The sequence below is a fragment of the Jaculus jaculus genome, chromosome 9, assembly GCF_020740685.1.
Source record: "Jaculus jaculus isolate mJacJac1 chromosome 9, mJacJac1.mat.Y.cur, whole genome shotgun sequence".
In the NCBI taxonomy this organism is placed as follows: Eukaryota; Metazoa; Chordata; class Mammalia; order Rodentia; family Dipodidae; genus Jaculus; species Jaculus jaculus.
In genome coordinates this window covers 2821610-2843999 of record NC_059110.1, presented here as the reverse complement: position 1 = coordinate 2843999, position 22390 = coordinate 2821610, and the positions used below count along the sequence as shown (strand labels likewise).

General features: G+C 50.6%; 1 protein-coding gene across 1 annotated transcript in view; it reads right to left on the bottom strand.

The window, feature by feature from the left end:
• Window positions 1-21558, bottom strand: part of LOC101602955 — a 79754-nt gene extending 58196 nt beyond the window's left edge. Inside the window, exons 1-4 of the mRNA XM_045158431.1 lie at window positions 21487-21558; window positions 20205-20295; window positions 19968-20068; window positions 1759-1902 (exon numbers count right to left, since the gene is read on the bottom strand). Coding sequence (XP_045014366.1) covers window positions 1759-1902; window positions 19968-20068; window positions 20205-20295; window positions 21487-21495 — 345 coding nt within the window. The 5' untranslated portion in view covers window positions 21496-21558. The remainder of the gene's footprint in view (window positions 1-1758; window positions 1903-19967; window positions 20069-20204; window positions 20296-21486) is intronic.
• Window positions 21559-22390: the final 832 nt, after the last annotated feature.

Below are 22390 nucleotides of genomic sequence, written 5' to 3'. Positions count from 1 at the left end.
GTCAGGAAGGCTCATTCTTGGACTCTCAGTCAGAAGGAGCATGCATTACCTGGGCCTCATGCAAAGTCCCTTAGAGACAACACCCTCCTTAAGACCTTGACTCATGATGGGCCCACTGTGCACCCTAGCAAACTACTAGAACTGCCAGGGTCTGGGTGCTGATGGGTCCAGAGCCAAATATCGTTGTGGCGTTAGAGGGAATGGCAGAAGAGAGCAGGCCTCTCCCCCTCCTCCACTCTTCTTTCTGAGCAGGACATAGACCAGCGTCCACAGGTGCTCACCTGACACTGGAACAGAGGACCATCCTTGCCTCTGAAGAGAAAGTCTACACATTCAGAGAGAGCGCGCAAGCTGAACACAGGCCTTGCTGAGCTCCGTAGTTGATTACCATAAATCATCCCTCTGTCCAATTACTTAACCATCCACCTACTGCTATTTCTTCTTCTCCTTCCTCCTCCTCTTTCTCTTCTTTCTCCTTTTATTATTTTTGTGTATGTATGTCGTCTGCCTGATGTTTATGCATGTTCACATGTGTGTGGACCCTGGATGCACGTGTGTGCAGAGGTCAGAGGTTGATGTTGAGCACTTCTCTGTTCTCCATCTTATGTACAGAGCTGGCTTCTCACATGGACCCAGACATCACTGGCCCTCCTAGTCCATCTACCCAGTCTGCCTCCACCTCCCAAGCACCGGGGTCCCAGGCAGGACACGCCTATGCCCACCCAGTTGTTGCGTGGGTGCAGGGAATTCCACAAGACACTTGTAACACTCCCCAACGTTCCCAGCCCACCACACACCCGAACTACCCACCAGATTCCTTCAAAGAAACGTAACATGGGGATGATTTCAGATGCTGCCACAGGCTCTCGTGGCCTCCTCTACCCCATGGGCTGAGGGGTCCTAAGGAGTGGGAAGGTCGCCCTCCCCAAGACCCTGGCCTCACCACGCTCAGGAGCCACAGCACAACCTCCTCCAGATGGCAAGTGTCTTGATCCTAAAGTTCCAAGTGGACTCAGAGGATCCGGAAGACTCACACCACCTGATCCATGGTGTTGTGGCCACCCTGAGTGAGTTTGGGTCACAGGTCCTTGTTTGGGGACAAACCTCTCACACCAGATACACCACTTCCTCTCTTCCCCACCAGAGGGCGCCACAGAACCAGGACCCAGCGGAGCAAGAATTGATCACGCACCTTGTCCATAGGCTTCCCAGACATATGATACACTGACTGGTGGCTCAGTTCATCCTGCCTCCTTCAGTGACCTTGGGTGACAAGGCACTGTTCTGAATTTTTCATAGCCATTCATGTAAAAAAGAAAACTCACCTTAAAAACTTGGTTAGATTTATGAAAGTTGCCAATGAATAAAAAAAAAAGACTTGGTTAGAAATTTTAAAGTGTGTGTGTGTGTATGTGTGTGTGTGTGTGTGTGTGTGTGTGTGTGTGCGCACACCTGTGCGACCGGGCCTCTTGTCACCGCAAACAAATGCCAGCTGTGTGCCCCACTTCTTGCACCTGGCTTTGCATGTGCACTGGGCCTCTGAACCTGGGCCACTAGGCTCTGCAAGCAGCCACCTGTAACCACTAAGACACCTCCTTAGCCCCTTGTTAGAACTCTATGTTCTCGAAGTTTTAATTCTCCAGAGTGATGGGGCTTTAGTTGTTGATCATTCCATGGCCGTGCTGGCAGGAAATGACCAGACGTTGCGTTGAGGAAGGCCAGCAGCACCATCCCCCCCTCAGTGCAAAGTGTGGGTACCTGTTCCAGGGGGCTCTGCTCTGCTCTCTTCTCTCTGTCCTCAGTGTCTGCACGTTTGTGCCCGCACTTCTCGGTGTGGGCATGCTGGCCAGCACACTTCTGTCCACTGGCCTTCTCGGGTGATCTGTCAAGATCCAGGACATCCTGCCACACACAACAAGCACATGAATACACAAACACACACACACACACACACACACACACACGGAGGAAAAACAAGATGCATATCACATTTTGGATCAGGATTATTTTCAAAGCATTAGACTTTTATCCTGTGGTGCTCTGTATGTATTTAGTGAAACGTTGCATCAGCTATGGCTGGGAGCTAGGCAGAGATGCTCAGCTGGCCTGTGTCTGTGTGTACCCCCAAACAAAAAGGATGTGCGAGCCAGTTGTGAAGGCACTTGGAACCAGCAGAAAGCCCTTTCCCAGAGCACAGCAGTCCAGCAACGCCTGGGCACTGCAAACTGGCCATCTTCCCGTGCTGGCTGAGGCACATTAAAAAAACACACACAAAGCAGGCACTGAACAGGAAATGGTTACGGGAGAGAAAGGCTTGATTGAGTGTGGAGCAAGACAAAGCAGCAGGCCCGACGACCCAGGGCTGTGCAGAAGCCACTGGAAGGGGTTGTCTTCCCAAGCACAGCAGCGCCGGATCCTGCAGGCGGGAAGGCTGTGTGCCCAGAAGCTTCCAGGCTCTGGCTGGCCAGCACTGTCCCTCAGCTCAGCCCTTCTCCCCTGCCGTCTCCCTCTGAGGCTTGGCTCTGCTCTCCTGGCAGCAAGCAGTGTTCTGATTTGTCGCTGAGCAACAGGCCCGAGAGGTTCTGAATGGGGAAGGACGTCCTGGCAGGTGGCCCCACAAAGACAGTTGGAAATGGAACGGGAGCCGGAGCCAGGGCCCCCTGAGCTGTGGCCTAAGAAAGACAGACGTTGTCGCAGGCCCACAAAAAGGCCATCTCAATTTTATCTGAAACTCTCTTCCCTCAGACACCTCTAAGATCTCTTCCTGAACCTTATAGAATGTTACTTTTACTTTTAAAAACTGACTTTTCTAAAAAGTCTTTTTTAAAAATTTTGTTTATTTTTATTTACTTGAAAGTGACAGAGAGAGAAAGAGGCAGCTAGAGAGAGAGAGAGAGAGACTGGGCGTGCCCGGGGCCTTCAGCCACAGCAAACAAACTCCAGATGCAATCGCCCCCTTGTGTACCCGGCTAACGTGGGTCCTGGGGAATCGAGCCTCGAACTGGGGTCCTTAGGCTTCACAGGCAAGCGCTTAATGGCTAAGCCATCTCTCCAGCCTAAAAGTCTTTTCTGAAAAGCCCCAAATTTCATGGTTTTTAGTGATTGTCATTTTTTGTTTCTTTTATTATTATTATTGGTTTTTGTTGTTTGTTTTCTGAGGTAGGGTCTCACTCTAGCTCAGGCTGACCTGGAATTCCCTATGTACTCTTAGGCAGGCCTTGGAACTCATGATGATCCTCCTACCTCTGCCTCCTAAGTGCTGTGATTAAAGGTGTGCACCACCACACCCAGCTTTCGTGAATTAAAAAAATTTTTTTTTTAAATTTGTTGGCAAGCAGAAAGAGATAGAGAAAAGAGTGACACAGAGAATGGGCCCAGCAGACCCTCTAGACATTGTTAACAAACTCCAGACACATCGCCCCTTTGTGCATGTGACTTTACGTGGGTACTGGGAAATCAAACCTGGGTTGTTAGACTTGGCAGGCAAATGCCTTAATGCCTGAGCCGCCTCTCCAGCCCCTCTTATAGCGGTTTTTCCAGAGCTCTGCAGTATTTCCCACACTTAGGTCTGAAGACCAGAGGAAAGGCAAAGCTCCTCCGTCTTCTCTCCTGCTTTAGCTCTAAGCTGACAGTCACTTACCCACTTCTGGCTTTACAGATGTTCAAGCTGAATCATGTTCCCCAACATTTACAGGTTGAAGCCCCAACCCCAGTACCTCAGAATATGACTGCATTTGAGACTGGGCCTTACAATAGGTAATCAAGTTAAACTACGTCTGAGAATGGGCCCGAGCCTCATCTGACTGGTTCTCTTAGGAGGAAATTGGGCCACGTTGGCATCAGGGCTGTGGGCACTGAGCATAAGCGGGTGGGGGAGCACTAGTTGAAAGCAAGGAGAGGGTCCAGGGAGGAACCAGCTCCCTGACACCTTGACCTTGGACTTCCAGCTGAGGGGAGCAACCTTCCTTCTCCACGCCATTCTGCCATGATGGTTTTGTCTTGCTCCAGGCCTGAAAACAGTGGAGCCAGTTGATGATGGCAGACCCTTTGACACTGAACTGAAACAAACCCTTCTTCCCTTAGGTTGTTTTCTTGGGTATTTGGTAGGAGCTATGATGTGCCAAGTAGGTAATACGCTGCTCCCTGGGAAGTAAGGAGAGCCAAGTCAGAGCTCTCCTGCACCCCCACAAGGACAGAAACTGCGGCCACAGGCAGGCTGAGAGGTGAAGGTTGTGGATGCTGGGTACACACAGCACACGTGATCATCTACAGTCTGATGAGTGAACTTTAAAAAAAAATTATTTATTTATTTATTTGAGAGAGAGAGGTAGAGGCAGATAGAGAGAAAGAGAGAACGCCAGGGCCTCCTGCTACTGCAAACGAACTCCAGATGCATGTGCCCCCTTGTGCATCTGGCTTACATGGGTCCTGAGGAATCGAATCTGGGTCTTCAGGCTTCATAGACAAGTGCCTTAACCACTGAGCTGTGTCTCCAGCCCCGGCCAGTGAACTTAGAAGTGTCCTCCTGCATAGTGCTGCATGGTCTTCTACAGCCAGTGCCTTCTCCACCAGGAACCCTGACAAACCAAACCATCCAACCCGGCAGGGGTTCTGAGGAGATGGCTCTTTGAACTAAATTTCCCAGAAAAGTGCTGCATCTGCTGCAACGGGCTGACGGAACTCCTGGGACCACAGCAAGATGGAATGTTGCCAGTCAGAGCCAGATTACCTTGGGCTACCTCTAGCCCCTCAGTAGCCATTATTGGCCACTTCTGTGTCTGACCTAACATCCACCTGACTATCAGGTGACCAGGTGCAACCATTTTGGAATGTACTGAGAGACTTCAGCTTTCACCAACCCAAGGGCTAAGAATGTCATCAGACAGCATCTGAGGCCCATGGTGGAGATCTCCCCGCTCTGCTGTAACCTGGCGGTCAGCCAGTGTGTTTGAAAAGTGCCTTGATTTATGACTTTCTTTTGTTCTGTATCTATAATACCTTAATGAAATTGTTAGTATGTTAGAATGTGGAATTTGGGGTAACCTAAATCTGTTCCCAGGCCATGACCACTCATATTTGGCTCCAGCATAAACTATCTCTTGTCCTCTTTGAGATGAGAGCGTGTCTTTTATGTGGGCAGCTCAGTGGATAAAGCGCTCGTGGCCAAAGCTGGAAATACCAGAGTTGTATCTTCAGACATGCAGACCTAGAGGCTGTGGGGGATCATCTGTGGAGCCCCAGCACACTGACGTTTAGCCAGCCCCTCCTGCTCAGCCTTGGAGCCCTCCAGCCAGTCCAGGGACTTGAGTCAGGGCAGGGTACTCCAAAAACGATGAGACCACTCATGGCTCAAGTACTCAAGTGGATGTGGTCAGAGTTGTTTATGAACTAGAAGAGAAAATGACTGCTTCCTTAAGCTGTGGCTCCCCATGCATGCGCACCACATGCTGCGTACGCTTTTCTTCCTGGGATTCACAGCCAAGGTTCTGCTTCAGGAAGGCGCAGCAAGGACAGGGTGTGGAAGACGCAGGCGGTGAGGCCCAGAGAGGCCCAGGGATGCAGGGGCTTGGTGCAGCATGCAGTGCTGCCTGGCACCACCTTTGGAAGCAAAGCCAGGACCAGGGAGCGGTGGTGATGAAGACATGCTTTCACAGCTGAGGAGGGGCAAGCAAGGCTGCAGGAACACACCCCGATCTCTCACCCAAGCTTCCGCCTGAAGCTCAGCGGATCCTGTGACCCTAGCAACAGTGGACACGTGCTGGTGCCGCAAGGGCCAACGCAAGAGGGCCTCCAGTGCAACATCCCAGAAACGCCAGCTGCTGTGTTGCCACGGCAACATCTTCCCTGCCTCAGCCTTCTCGCCATTATCTCCTCACCACCTCCCCCCTGCAGATGCTGGCAGGGCCCACCCCAGGTCACGTGGTCTATTCTGACCGCACACAGTCATTCCTGGCCCACCTGAACCTGGTCCAGAGGCCTGGGAGGGGGAGGGGCAGACACAGCTCAGCTCCCTCCATGGCAGGACCTTGGATCAGGACATGATAGCAGAGTCAGGCTGGGCTCCCCCCCTCTAGATGATGCGGAGGCCTCAATACCCCAAGGCCATCCATGCCATCCCTCCTACTCCAAAGAGAGTACCGTAGAACAGATAGGAAGGCACCCACAGGGCAGAGTGGCCCAGCTTCTGTAGTGGTCCTGGCTCTCGTCCCTGCTTCTGCATCCTACCATGTAGTATTTGCCCTTGCGCCTTCTGTCACGGAAGAAAAACACTCTGATGCTTAGTAGCGAAAGCTCCAGGCAGAAAGGAAGTTAAGAAAACCACACACTGTGGCTAGGTCTGCGCTAGACCTGGAAAACCACACACTGTGGATGGGTCTGCGCTAGACCAGGCAAACCATGAACTGTGGCTGTGCTAAACCAGGAAAACCACACACTGTGGCTGTGGCTGTGCTAGACCACGAAAACCACACAGTGTGGCTATGGCTGTGGTAGACCAGGAAAACCACATACTGTGGCTGTGGCTGTGCTAGACCACGAAAACCACACACTGTGGCTGTGGCTGTGCTAGACCAGGAAAACCACACATTGTGGATGGGTCTGTGCTAGACCAGGAAAATCGTGCACTGTGTCTGGGTTTGTGCTAAACCAGGAAAACCACGCGCTGTGGCTGTGGCTGTGGCTGTGCCAGCCCGGGACAATCACACACTGTGGCTGTGGTTGCCCTAGACCATGGGTTTCTATGCCATATGGTTTCCACCAAATACTAAATCACATCCCTGGAGGTCCAGGGACTCTGCAAGACTGGAGTGAGGCTAGCAATTAGCAAAACAAGGGCTGTAAAGATGGCTCAGCAATAAAAGATGCTTGCTTGCAAAGCTGCTGGCCCAGGTTCAGTTCCCAAGCCACCCATATAAGCCAGATGCAAAAAATTGGTACAAACATTGGGTGTTCATTTGTAACAGCAAGAGGTCCTGGTGCACACATGCACAAACATACATGCAAATAAATTTTAAAAATGTGTGTGTGGGGGTTTGAGGTAGGGTCTTACTCCAGCCCAGGCTAGAGTGGCTTTGAACTCACAGCAATCCTCCTACCTCTGCCTCCCAAGTGCTGGGACTAAAGGCATGTCCCACCACACCTGGCCTCAAATAAGTAAAAATTTTAAATTAAGTAAGAGATGGGAACACACAATTCACTAAAGAAGGTTTTATATACAGACAGAGATGTGGGAAATCAACATGATGGCCAACAGTTTGTCACTTAGGAAAAGAAATTCAAAACCAAAACAGGGGGTTGGAGACATGGCTTAGAACATAAGGCGCTTGCCTGCAAAACCAAAGGACCCAGGTTCAATATTCCAGGACTCACGTAAGCCAGATGCACAAGTCAGCTGGGGCGCATGCATCTGGAATTCACGTAAGCCAGATGCACAAGTCAGCTGGGGCGCATGCATCTGGAGTTCCTTTGCAGTGGTGAAGGCCCCTGGTGTGCTAATCTTTCTCTCTATCTGCCCCTTTTTCTCTCTCTCTCAAATAAATAAAATAAAAAAACACAGGGCTGGAGGGATGGCTTAGTGGTTAAGGCACTTGCCTGCAAAGCTAAAGGACCCAGGTTTGATTCCCTAGGACCCACGTTAGCCAGATGCACAAGGGGGCGCAAGTGTCTGGAGTTCGTTTGCAGTGGCTGGAAGCCCTGGCATGCCCATTCTCTTTCACCCTCTTTCTATGTCAAAGAAATAAATAAAAATAAAAGACAAAACAATACAAAATATAAAACGCTGCAGGGATTAACAAATCAGATGTGACACCATCTGATCCATCATGACCCAACATTCCCCTTCTGTGGTTGGAATGCCACATAAGTGCAGCCACTTGGGAAGTACCGGCAGTCTCTTTATAAGTTTAGCATTCATTTACCATGCTCTGGAAGTAGGCCAATCAAACATTAGTTTGTTTTACATCTTTTCTTCCAAAATAAAAGTAACAAGTTGACTGTGATTCTTAAGTTGAGACCAGGGCAGCAGAGATCTCACTTTAAATTTTTCTTTTTTCTTTGTGACTTTTTTTTTTTTTGCATAGCGCATGGCTTGAATTAGTTTTATTTTTCTTAACTTTAAATATATATATGGAAGTATATATTCAAATGTTCTCTAAGTATGTTCTGCTTCTTGCAGGTCTCTTTTTACTAGATCATGGCCATTCTTCCCACCTCTTTGCTCTGAAAAAAATAAAAATAAAAATAAAGAGTAGCCCTTTCTACCACCCATAGCCAAATAACTAATTTGACTTAGTTCACAACAAGGATCTCCTGCAGCATTTTGCAGAGCCAGTGTGTGCAGACAGGATTTGGCTTTGGGGGTTCCTGATGGCTTTCTAGTTTTAAACTGTGTGTGCCTGTCTCACGTTTGGCCTCAACCTCAGGATTCCCTCTGCCTTTGTCTGCAAGGTACTAGAGGAACCTCTCACCAGTCCACCTGGGAGTCAGCCACCCTCCCTCGTGCCTCTGCAGGAAGAACTCGCCTGCATGACACATCTCAGCTCTTCGTCCTCCGGGGCTGATTTTCTCTTCTGAGAAAGCTGGAGTCCATCTACTCCGGCCTTTCTTTAAGTCTATATCCAGAGCCTCTAGCCCAGGAAAAAGCTCGAATGATCTTTAGTTTCTCTTCTCCTGCCATCCTCCTGCTCTTCGGCCCCCTCTTACCACCTATGATCTTAAAGCTGATGCATTTGTAGGTGCTCAGCCAATGGGCAGAAAATCTGGAAAGAATTTCTGGACTTCAGCCCTCCAGTTTGTCTGGGTTGACTCTCCTGCTGAGCTGAAACTGGCACGTGTTGCTCCTGTGCCCTCAGGGTGGTCTCATGGGGCATGGTGTGCCAACACCTGAATATCAGGCACTGAGTGGGACATGGTGATGCTCATGTGACTGGCTAGAGCTTTGGGGGTGGGGTGGGGGTTAACTTTTTTTGACCATGATCTCTGTTCCCTTTCTTTTTTTAAAATTAAATAAATGGATCAAAACTAAATAATTCAAGCCCTGCCTTCAAAATAGAAATTTTTTTTAGTATTGTTTAGCAAAAACAATAAAACCCAAAATTTTTTAACCATCAAAAAAATAAAAAACAAAACATTGGTTTACCCACTTGGGTTTGGGTAGAATCGTACGTTGGTCTGTTGGAGCCTCATCTAAGAGGAGCAGACGTTTGCTCACGTCTCCCTGGAACAAGCTCATGGAGTCCACGTCTCACTCATCAGTCACCAGTTCTTACGGAATCTGCCCTGCAAGTAACTTTCAAAGCCACCCTCCCTCCACATCCTTCCCGAACTTCAGCCCTCATCACCTCCAGCCAAACCCTCTTTAAATCCTCCACCTGGCAGAGGGATCCTCTGAAAGGACAAGTCTGAGAGGCCATCCTCTGTCCCACCCTCACTTGGCTCTGAGTCTTCCCAGCTTGGAGGCAGACAGCTCCAAAGTCTGTAGAATGGCTGTCTCCTGCGGGTTGGACATGACCACTGCCATCTTGAAGAAGAGCAGCTATGGTGACCACATGAGTCAGGCCAGTTAACTGTCCCTTGTGGACAGAAGTGGGAGGCACAGGATGTTCACAAGAACTTCATGAGGTCCTCAGAAGGCCCCTTTTCTCCCTGAGATTATACAAGCAGTTAACAAGGGATTCAGGTGGGACCGGCCAGGGTAGCAGTGTCCTGACTATCACCCATGCGCCTGTAAGTAACCTCAGCCAACTTGCTGGCTCATCAAGCTAGACTTGGACACACTTCTTCCTTTGGTCTGTCAGTGAAATCTCTGTCTCTCTCTCTCTCTGTCATGAACAGACATTACTTTACATTTCTCCAAGAAAAATCAAACCATCCAGGAGCTCCTTGATAGGAACCATCTAGAAGGCTGATTTAAGAGAGACAGATCCAACCCTATTTCCAGACCTAGCTCTGTGATACATGGTGAAGGGCGAAGGGAAGGGAGGGGAGGGGAGGCAGGGAAGAGGAGGCAGGGGAGGGGGAAGGGAGGGAAGGAAAGAGAAGGTAGGAGGTGGCCCTCTGAGCGATCCTGCAGATATTTGTTATCTTGGGCATCATAACCAAGGCCAGGGGGCAGGTTGCTCCAGGCATCTAGTGGACAGCAGGGTCTAGACCAGTGAAACCACTAAACGTCCTACAACACAGAACATCCCCCTCCCCACCCACTCCACCTCTACCCCACCCTGGCCAAGAGTCACCCCGCCTAAAATGTCAGCAGGGTAGGGATGGAGACGCCCCAGCTGAGAGGTTGTTAGGATCTCCTCAGCCCTGCATGGGAGAATGAGATTCTCTTACCTCATGTCTGAGCAATGGAGTCAGCCAATTCCTGCCCACAGCTCTGGCATGAGGACCCCAGGGAGAAGCCATTCCGAGCTTGCCGAACTCACCTGCGCAGCTGTCCTTGGTTGCCAGAAAAGTCTTTCTTCCCTTGTCCACTGGGTAAGCTTGTCTCGTTTGCCCCACCTGTTCTGGGTGTCTCCTGCTCCCTTTCAATATTCATTGTACTTAATACTGGCCTGCCAGCCACCTCCCAGCATTGGCTGGAGCTGTCCGAATCTCACCTCCTTGGCAGAGTGCACCAGGCTCTAGCATCTACACTTGGCTTGTCATAAATTCTGGCTTGAGATACAAGTTGTGGGGAGAGCGCCCCAGCCTGTAGCCACCATACTGAGGATCCCACAGTCCAGGTGCACACCTGGATGACACAGTGCAGTGACAAGTATCCAGGGGTGTGTCTCTGGCCCTTTCTCCAAGCAGGCTTCCTAGACCACTTATCAAGCTAGTTAATAGTTTGACAACATAATGATGCTATTAAAAAACTTTTTTTGCATAAGTTTAACTTAGAATTAATTACTACTGTTTGGGGCCAAGTAGAGGAACTGGCATAGCCCCAGTTACTCAGCATGTTTGGCACTGGGAAGAATTCACTCAACTTGCGTATCAGCTTTCTCACTGCTGCGGCAAAATAGCTGGTGAGAGGTGACTTGACAAGGGGAGGGGTTTCTTTCAGCTTAGAGTTCAAGATCACAGCACACCGACCACAATGGAGTCATGGCGGCAGGAGCCTGAGGGCCGTTCACATTGCATCCAGGACGCAGAGTGAGAGCTGCTGCTCAGCTAGCTTTCCCCTCTCAGTGCAGTCCAGCCCACGGACCGTACCTCTCACAGCCCGCCTCACTAGATCTAGAGAATCCTTCCCAGACACGCCCAGGGCTTTGTTTCCATGGAGGTTGTAAAGTTGACAAAGGAGATCATCCATCACAACAAATGTTGAGTAAATATTATCAGGAAGGTAAACAAAGGGAAACCAGGCGGGTGGGGCGTGACTATTCCCCCAAGAGCTGAGCTAACACTCCCTCGTCACAGGTGTGGCAGCTGTTTGTGCAGAATCACAGTGTCCCTTCCCCGAGTGAGGAGGATAGAAAGAGGCAGCTGGGAGCTCCACCCTGGCATGGATGATGCCGCGGGCACCTCTCAGCTCCAGGCCGAAAGCAGAGGATACCACAGGTATGGGAAACGGGCATCACCATTCACATTCCCAAGGGAGTGAAGGAGCACAGCTCAAAGCTGATTGTTTTAATGGGCAATCACAAAAAGGAAGAGAAGTCAGATGGGGTTAAATCGCAGGATGAAAATGGGGCAAAGGGCCGGCACATGGGAGAGCTCGTTATCTGGGCCCTCCGTGCTTCTCCAACACTTCCACCAGCTGCCTAGTGTACAAAAGACAAAACTTTGTCTCCCCTCAGTGCTGCTGGCTGGAGACCCAAGATCAAGGCGTGGGCACCTGGTGTGTGGTGGGGGCCATGGCTGTGTTCTCCACAGCAGGAGGAGGGGAGCTAAGGGTGAGCTGGTCCAGGTCTGGATCCTCTTCATGGGAGGGGCTTCTTAATGCTGCCCTGGGGCAGCACCTGGATTTTACAACAGACAAACGCAACCATCACACTAAGAGATTGCTGTAAATTCTCTCTCCATTTCTCAGGATTTAGGGTCATTTCCTGATCATAAATAGGTGTGGGTGGAAGACCTGGAACATCAAAACCATGAACAAAAACAGAGGCAGCTTTCCTTAGAAAGAGGCTACTCTGTGCTATGCAGGAAGGTAAGCCCATTAGCTGACAGTCAGGATGTAGTGACTTTTGAAAACAACTAACCAGGGAAAATTTGTCTCTTTACAGCCAATATCAGAAAAATTTGGCTTATATTATTTAGGTCTCTTGTTCCATTTAACTTTTAAGATGTGCTTGAAAATAATAAAAGCTTGACTATGCACTATAGGTAAGTTTGGAAAGAAAGCACACAAAATAGTTAGCTGTGGCTGAAGGCACTTGCATGCAAAGCTTGACAACCTGTGTTCAGTTCTCCAGAATCTACATAAAGCCAGATGCACAAAGTGGCACATGCATCTTATAGCTCAGTTGCTGCAGTGGCAGGAGGCCCTGGCACTCCTCTCTCTCTCTCTCTCTCTCTCTCTCTCTCTCTCTCTCTCTCTCTCTCTCTCTTTCTCTCTCTCTCTCTCTCTCTCTCTGTCAAATAAATAAATATGTTAAAAAATAAAAACTATTAGCTTGGCTGGGGATACACCCAGAGGTAGAGTGTTTCTTCACATATGCAGGGTTCAGTTCCTAGGACCCCCCCAAATTATTAATATAAGTTAATAACTGGTTGATTCACTGGTGGAAAGTGGATCCTCCTGTTACTTCACTTCTAATGGAAGTGCGGGGGGGGTGTGTGCCTGAAGGTTTCCAGCCTGAAACAAAGCCGGGGGTGGGGGCATGATGTGTACTTGTACGCTATTGCCATTCTCCACCCTGGGCTATCCCTGCCAGGAAAATGAAGAGCATTTTCTTCATGAAGAAAGGCTGAGTCAAAAGCCACAAAGAACCATGGCCTGAGGACCTCCTGCCAGGAGAAGGAGCTGGTCAGGAATCCCTTCCTTGATGGTCCTCCACCTTCTGGCTGAAACATGAGCTACACGGGGCAAGGGGCTGCAGAGATGGATAGCTTAGTGCTTCAATGCGCTTGCGGAACCACAGGACTGGTAACAGCCTTGTATCTGTTCCCAGTGGAGGGAGATCTGCCCTTGTCAGACGAGGTCCTATCACCACATACTGGGAGTATGCCCGGAAGACACAGCATTCCTTTTTAAATGATTGGTTGACGTGGTGGTTTAATTCATAGGTCTCTGGGTCAAGAGGGCCTGCAGCCCTAAGGTGGGGATCATCACAGGGTCTTGGGCATTGAACCCCACAGGGTATTCAAGGTACCTCTTTTGAAGCTCACAGATAAAGAACCTTGAGCTTAATGGAGTCTTTGGGGTGTCTTCCTAAGAGGTTTATGGGAGCCTGGACATTGATTCCCCCTTGGGGGGTGAGTTTATTTTGCATAGGGCAAGAAGAGAAGCAAGTATTTGTGACCAGGAGAGAAAATTACAGCCTGCTTTATTTGCCCTAAACATTTGCTATCCACCCCATGCCACCCTCACCTGTCTCCAAGGGGCATTGCACCTCCATCTGCTGCCCATAGCTTATGATGGAGCCTGACTTCCAAAGGAACTGCCAAAACCCGGTGTGTGGTCGTCCTCGTGCTTTCTCCTCCATCTAAGACAGTGATGGGCAAGGCAGGGCCGCACCCTCAGCTGCATCTGCTGCGGGAAGACCACGAGAAGAACCATGCCAAGTCAGCCTGGCATGTGTGTAACCCTGGGGGCTGGGCATGATTTGTTGCCAATGCACAAGCAGACCAAGCCTACGGGCGAAGAAGCACAGAATGAACGTGTAATTAATGCCTAGGGTGGGTGCGGCTATCTGCGCGGTATATCCACACTGAGCCTCATGAAGAGCCCAGGTCACAGCTCCCCCAGTCCTGCCGGCACCTTGCTGCTGGAGGTGCTTCCTCCCTGGTGCCCCTGTGGCCCTACATCCTGGAGCCTCCCCGCCTGCCTTGGCCTACGCTCCACTGCTGCCTTGAACACGGGAGTTTCTTGATGCAAAAGGGAGAGGTGATTACAGAGATGAACAGGTGACAAAGTGATCAAGAATCAGTGTCTAGTTTGTGTCAGACCTAAACGTGGCATCTAAACTACGGCCTCTAAGGCTTAGGGAACAAGAGGAAAGAACGTACGAGAGGAGGATGAGGAGGGGGCTGTGGAATGCCGTCTTCTGGAGATGACAATTCTACTACACTGGTGCACTCACGGCAGGCTGAACCTCTTGCACGTGCTCAGTATTTCACCATAGAGAAGGGAGTCCATGAGACCCCACACTTCCCAGAGTCACTAGTGGAACTTATGATTGCTGGGAGGGGCCAGTCATGTCATGTACAGGGATAGCCACTGGGGAATTGCCCATTCTCTAGCAAAAACCTCCCACCCGTGATGAGGTAATTGACCTAATTAAATCAGCGGGTCAAATAGATAAATAAATACAAAACAAGGGCTGGAAGTGGCATGGTGATCTAATCAGAACAAGGGTTTTTATGGGGAGGGGAGAGAAAAGAAAGGCTAGATGGGGATGGGCGGTCAAGATACACCATATGCATGTGAAATTGTAAAAAAAAAAAAGTCACTTGGGAGATGGTAAATGACATGGCACTGTGTGCCAGGCATATAAAGGGAGAAAGAAAATGAAAGTGTACTTCTGGTGAGTCAGTGCCAGGCTGAAGTGTGGCACCATGAGCAGAACTGAGGGAGCAGAGGTGAGGCCATGCCGCCTCCGCCGTCAGGCAGACCAGCCAGGGTGCCGGGAGCTGTGGAGAGCAGCTAGGGATCCAGTGTCCAGGCAAGTGCCTTAACCACTGAGCCCTCTCTCCAGCCCCCCGAGTGTTCAAATACATGAGTCTGGAGGGGACATTTCGCCTTAAGAGCATTAACAACTGATTCTCTACTATGGCTGGGAAGAAAAACTCAGGGAAAAAAGGAAGCTGGGGGATTTGCAAATATTGCCAGACATCTTCATGAGTCAAAGGGAAGTAACACTGTGATCAGACACATTCTGCATCTGATGGAAAGGAGGGGTCTACAAGTTGAGGGAACCCCACTCCCAGTCCCAGCACTGAGGAGGTACGGTGTGCAAAGGTCAGAGTCATATTTAGGAACTAGAAAGTTCTCTTGCAATGGTGCACTGTGGTGAGTCCCCAGCTTATCTGTGCTTAGGACCCTAGAGAGCCCTTGGGGAAACAGGTCCTGGGCCCCAGGCCCACGACCCTGACTCAGCATGTGTGAGCTGCACTTGGGGGGTCTGCATGTCAAGTCAGCTCCCCAGGCATGAGAGCCAGGACCCCCTTTGAAGGTGGCAGAGCCATTATAACTAGCTCTGCTGCAGAGAACTGCTTGGCAGCATCGTGAAAGGTTCCAAAATCTGGGCTGGGGAGATGACTAAGCAGTTAAAGGCTCTTGCCTGAAAAACCTGCCAGCCAGGGCTTAATTCCCCAGAACACACCTAGAGCCAGATACACCAAGTAGTACGTACACCTCGAGCTCATTTGTGGTGGCAAGAGGTCCTGGTGTGCCCGTACTTAATCTCTCTCTCTCCCTCAGATAATTTTTTTTTTTTTTTTAGGGCTGGAGAAATGGTTTAGCAGTTAAGGCATTTGCCTGTGAAGTCAACAGACCCAGGTTCAATTCCCCAGGACCCATGTAAGTCAGATGTACAAGGGGCACATGCATCTGGAGTTCATTTTCAGTGGCTGGAGGCCCTGGCGTGCCCATTCTCTCTCTCTGTTTGTCTCTCTTCTCTCTTTCTCTTTCTCTCCTTGTAAATAAATTAATAAATAAAATTTTCAAAGGTTTGAAAGGGGCTGGAGAGATGGCTTAGTGGTTAAGCATTTGCCTGTGGAGCCTAAGGACCCTGGTTTGAGGCTCAATTCTCCAGGACCCATGTTAGCCAGATGCACAAGGGGGTACACGCATCTGGAGTTTGTTTGCAGTGGCTGGAGGCCCTGGCGTGCCCATTCATTCTCTCTCTCTCTCTCTCTCTGCCTCTTTCTCTCTCTGTCTGTCACTCTCAAATAAATAAATAAAAATGATTTTTACAAAAGGTTTAAAAATATATTTTTTTAAAGTTCTGAAGTCTATAATTGGGAACATGGCTCAGCAGGGAAGTGGCTTGCCATTCTAGCGTGAGGTCACGATTTGCCCTGCATTTCATTCTCAAGCATCCACAAAAAATACTGGGTATGGCCGCACATGACTATGACCCCAGTTCTGTGGGGAAGATTCCTGGGAATCGCTGGGGTTTGCTGGTCAGCCCGTCTGAATAACAGCAGCTCCAGGTTCAGTGAGAAACGGTCTCAAGGAGACGAAGCCATGTCCTTCAGCCAGTTTTACCGACCTCCAGCTTGGCAGAGGGCCTCAGGGACCCCAGGAACTCCAGAGGCTTAGCTCTCTGATCTTGACCTCACAAGGAGACAAGCACGCTTCTGTCTCCAACACTTGGCAGGTGTGCGGTGAACACTGTGTCTGGTGTCAATTCCTACCTCAATGGTTTAAGAGTAGGTGAGTCACACACACAAAATGTTAGGTATTGACCTAATATTGTGATTAGTGTAGAGACAAAAGGTCAAAAACAAAATTAAATTTGCCTACTTAACAACCAGGACACAAATACTCAGAACCTGACCCCTAGTGACTTAACGTGCCTTACACACATCTGGAGCCTAATTCCTGATGAACAAATGGCGCTATAAAATTTACTACTTAACAGGACAGTGCAATGACCACCTATCCATCCAGATACTGACCTTGTGCAAATGGCCCATGTGATAAGACTGAGACACCCCCCAGATGTTATAGAAGACTTCTAACCCATGTCAGCCTCGAGGCCCTTCTCTCCTGCAACCATCTTGTAGTGCATTTCAATAAACTCCCTTTTCACGCCCTGGGTGCATTCTTGAGCCCACCCCTGACTTCCTACACCTTCCTGCCAGTCAGATAGGACAAGAACAGGGTGTAGGAAAAGGGTGGGGGCTGCTGTCCTGGTCGCTGGCAGAGGCACTGTGAGCAGCCAGCTGGATGGAGGGGAGCTCGTCTGTGTGGCAGCAGACCTCCAGCAGACCCTCCCGGATCGGAGTGGGCAGCAGAGAAAGAGCTGTGATGGGGAACAGCATGAGTGAGCCCAGCATAGGAGACCAGTGCTGCCCTGTAGGGCTTCCTGAAGGAACCAAGGACAGGGCAGGGTTGGCAGAGTCGGGCCAAGGAAGGAAGGAGGAGGGGGTGATGAGGGCAGCAAGAGGCCATGGCCCCTCCATGACTCTGTGACCATGGGGTAGTTGCAAGGTGGCCACATGGGGAATGCTGGTGGCATTGATAAGGACCAAGTGACTCAGAGGTCTTAGGAACCAGCCCGGAAGAACCCGGACAAAACTGCCCAATACAAGGGGCTGCTGAGGGAAGGTTAGATGAAGCAGGTGCTGCAGGGTGGCGGCTAAACTCAGTGGCGGGTCTCCAACCACGAGAGAGGCCGCAACTCCCTCCACCTGGAGGTGGAAGGTCAACACCAGGTCGGCTTGGGCAACCCGCCAACCCTGGGCACACTACGGGGTTTATGTGAAGCGGCTTCGCCAGCTGCCGCCCACCATTCATCCTGCTCATCCCCGCCCTGTCCCTGCAGCTCCCGGGCCCTGCAGAAGCCGCACTGGAGAGGCTCTGCAGGCCCTCGGTGAGGCTGCCCTCGGCAGGCAGGCCATCCCCTTCTTGACTGACGAGTGACGTGGGGCCATCTCTTCTCCCAGGGGACCTGGAGGGCCCTGGGATGACTCACTGAAAGCGTGTGCTGTGATGGGAGTGGTTGCATTTCTGGGGTCTCCTCATTCTCCCTACTGGCCAGTTGCCCCCTTCACAGATGTCCCATGAGGACCCCTCACTTCTCCAAGGAGGATCCAGTGTCTGGCTCCTACCATGGTACCAGGGAACTATTTGCCACTAACCCCAACACTGACACAGCCCCTGGGCTTCCTCCCACCACCTAGAAAGCTGGTCTCCACTGGATTTCCTGGTAGAGGCCAGACTAGACAGGGGAGCCACGCAGGCCCTGTCACTAGCCCTGTAATGAGAGGAAACGCCCTGTACTCAGTCCACCCTCGGAGGCACAGAACCCTGGCTGCTCCCAATACCTCCCCCGCCCCCCCCCCCATGCCCTGATTATAAGTTAACTGTTCTGGTTCCTGTCTTGGGAACCTTCATCCACCTTCTCCCCAGAATAACAGCTGCCATCTGAAGGTGCTCCTGTGAAAATTGTCACTCCCCCACAAGTGAGGGCAGGCTATGCTCCTTGGATGTTCTGCTCCATGTGGCCAAAGGCCCTATAGACCTGTGGGTCTGTACACTGTTACATATGAACATTCCAGAACACAGGAAGGGGCCATGACACCTGGGGATGGGTGATCTGAGTCACATGTGCTATGGACTGTTGGGGGCAGGGGCAGCAGTGGGAGAAACCCTAGGAAGGTGAGGACTGCAGGACAGTCTCCCCCGGCAGTCCCCAGTGGAGCTGCCACGGCAAGTCCGCCCAGCCCACGACACGGGCACCTAAGCACTCGGGCTGCAGCTGCTTCCAGGGCCGGACGAGGGCAGGTGAAGTTCCGTCTCCCGCCTTCCTCTTCCTCATCCCTCCTTCCCTCGCTGCCTTTTCCTCTTCCTCCTCCTCATGTGACCTCATTTACATACTTGGATAAAGCACCCAGCCACCAGCAGCTGAAGGGAGGAAAGAGTTTGTTGTGGCTGACAGTCAGGGGAAAACATGGCATGAGCAGAGGCTGGACATCCCCTCTGTCACAGCATATGGCCAACAGCCGCAGGAGAGTGAGCCAAGTTCTGGCAAGGGGAGATGGCTGTTACACTCCAGAGCCTGCTCCCAACACCACTTCTCCTCCAGCAAGGCTCCACCTCCCCAGCTTCCATCAGCTGGAAACCAAGCATTCAAAACACACGAGTTTATGGGGGACACCTACCTCAAAGCACCCCACTGGCGAAAGGTATGCCCCACACAGGAAGGTTTGAAGCCATAACAGTGAATTTGCTGGAATATTTGTGGTTGCCATGAAATTGTGTTGAGTATTTTGCACACACATAAAATATTAGCACCAGGCATGGTGGTTCATGACAGCAATCCCAGCGCTTACGGGATAAAAAATAAGATTCAGGATGTCAAGGCCAGCGTTGGCTACAAGTGATTTCTAGTCTACCCCAGGCCTCATGAGACCTTCTCTAAAAATACAGAACAAGGGCTGGAGAGATGGCTTGGCAATTAAGGCGCTTGCCTGTGAAGCCAAGATGCCCAGGTTCGATTCCCCAGTACGCACATAAACCAGGTATACAAGGTAGCACATGCATTTGGAGTTTGTTTACAGTGGCTACAGGCCCTGGCATGCCCATTTTTTTTCTCTCTCTCTCTAAAATAAGCAAATAACATATTTAAAAACAAAACAGTAACAATAACAAAAACTCAGATGCTACTGTCATGAGTTGTAGTTGTAATAAATAGTTCACCTCTACATCCAGCAGCTGGAGAAGTGGGAACATAGATATACTATAGGCCTCAGGTCACTGGAAATACTGGTCCCTTCCTATGGCAAAACCACTGTGGCCTGTGGGCATGGTCTGTTTGTTTGTTTGTTTGTTTTCCCAAGTTAGGGTCCCACTCTAACCCAGTCAGCTCTGGAACTCACTCTGTAGTCTCAGGTGGCCCCGAACTCACAACCATCCTCCTACCTCTGCCTCCCGAGTGCTGGGATTAAAGGTGCGCGCCGCCAAGCCCAGCAGCCTGTCCAGTTTCTCCTGAGCTTCAGTATTCCTCTCCCATGTCTTGAGTCTGACCTTACTAAAGACCTGTCTTGTGAACAGTTTCAAGTCGGAAGCAGGAGAGAAAGGTGGGCCTGCCAGGTGTCTGTCTTACATGTACTTACTTATCTGCTCATGGTCAGCTGTCAAAGGCACTTACCTGTTGGTGAAAGCTTTTTGGAGGACACCTGCTCAGGGGCGAAGGAAGCTTGCTCCTCCGGTCACCGTGGAGGCTTGTGGCCATGTTTGAGGAGCGGCCCTCTGTGAAGACAGAGTGAAAGATAAGGACGTCTTTAGGAGGAGACTGCAGAGCCCTGCGAAAGCCACGCCACACCAGGCACCCTACACGCAGAGCTGCCCTTCCCTGTCCCTCCTCTTAGAACCCCGCGTGCAGTACCTTTCTGGAGCTCTGACACAGGACTGTAATTCACTGACGGACAATTTTCAGGGTCAGAATTTGGAGTTTGAAAGTTTGATTGTTGACTCCCCTTTGAGTGAACAAGAAAGAGAGCACTCAGGAGGCAGAGGTAGTGGTCACTGTAAATTCCAGGCTAGCCTGAGACTACAGAGTGAGTTCCAGGTCAGCCAGGATTAGAGCGAGACCCTAGGGAAAAAAATAAAACAAACAAACAAAAAATACATTTAATGAGAGCACTAGTACGACAGAGAAGTCTTGTCCTCAGGGAGGCTCTCGGGTAACGACGTTGGGTCAACGATGATAGGAGATGCACCTCTTGTGAGCACAGGGCAAGGTCTGGAGATGGGTCTGGGGCTGTGGCGAGTGGAATGAAGTTACCTGGCTGCAGAGGTCTTAGGGACAGAAAGAGCCCTGGGAAGAGGAGCCCTGGAGTTCATCATGGACCTCAGCTCTCATTAGCTGTGTGGCTTTGGTCACTAATCTCCAGAGCCGCACAGCTGCAAAGTGGAGCATCATCCGGGTTATCCAAGCCCTCAGGGAAATACTCAGTCTCCTGGGAGATCCCAAAGGCCTCATTTCCAATGGACCAGGGAAGGCCCCAGCGGGCCAGGCGTCCTCAGCTCCACCCCAGGGCTCTCTGGCTAGAAGTGGAAGGCATGTCTAGTAAGGAGCTGGGATGACATGTCCCTCACAGCCTCGTGTGATTTGAACACTTGGCTCCCAGCTGATGGCAGTTTGAGTGCCAGAGCCTTGCTGGAGGAGGTGTGATGCTAGGGAGGGCTTAGGGATGTTGTAGCCAGCCCCATCGCCTTCCTAGAATGCCAGCTCAGCCCACGCAGGCTGCCTCCTCCCAGATACCTGGCAGCCAGGAGGAGACTTTCAAAACTATAAACTAGCCGGGTGTGGTGGCACACGCCTTTAATCCCAGCACTCATGAGGCAGAGGTAGGAGGATCACCAAGAGTTCAAGGCCACCCTAAGACTACATAGTAAATTCCAAGTCAGCCTGGGCTAGAGCAAGACCCTACCTTGGGAAAACAAGCAAACGAACAAACAAAACCTCTGTAAGCTGAAATTAATCCTTTCCCCCCATAAGCTTCCTCGACAAGACAGTAACTACAGCAGCACGGGCCCTGGCCAGACTCACACCAGCCTCGGCCGCTCAGCTCTATTGCGTCAGCACCACCGGCTGCCTCGGATGCCCAGATTTAATTACTGGGAACAGAAGTGTCGCTAGAACTTTCTGTCCACTCGCCACATACCTCAAGCATGGAGTTTTCCTCCGGCTGGCATCTCCAAGTGTTACATCTATAAAGGAGGGTAAGAGAAGAAAGTGTGCGCTGGGTTCTGAGTTGCCACTGGTTTTTTTTTTTTTTTTTTTTCTTTTTTCAATTCAAACACCTTGTAATGAAACTCCTCGTGGGGGAGGGGCAATTTGGACAATGCCTCCCACGGTGATTCACCAAGGAGCTAGGGGACATGTCCGGGCCTTGCTCTTAGAGTCTGGCTCACTGCCCATTAGCCTTGGTTGGTTAGTTTTTAACTAGCTAGAGCTGGGGACAGGGTGTCCATTCCTGACACAGAGACCAGCTGTGAACACCGATGAGAATCAAGAGAGATGGGCGAAACCCAGTTCCCCGTAATGTCATCTTTAGCTGGGGAGAGGGGGCGACCCTCACATGAACACCAAGAGGATTTGGAGACATAATAAAAATTTTTTAAATTGAATCTTTTTCATAAAACTTGGAGGGGACACCAATCTGCTCTCCACTGCTGGAATTTTTTTGTTTGTTTTTTGAGGTAGGGTCTCACTCTGGTCCAGGCTGACCTGGAATTCACTATATGTAGTCTCAGGGTGGCCTCAAATTCACTGCAATCCTCCTACCTCTGCCTCCTGAGTGCTGGGATTAAAGGCATGTGCCACTACGCCTGGATTTGCTGGATTTATTTTTGCAAAATAAGAAAAAAATGACAAGATACCCAGAAACCACCATCCAGGATGACTGTGACCCCTCCTCCAGGCCGTCACCTCGGTTCCCCAGAGAGACCCTCCAGCCAGGGCTCCTCCTGGGTGTGTACAGATGGCCCGGAGGCAGGGAGGGCTGCAGGGCTCAGAGGACTGCGAGCCAGCATTCCTTGGACGTTGCTGGACTCTCTCCTTCCCCT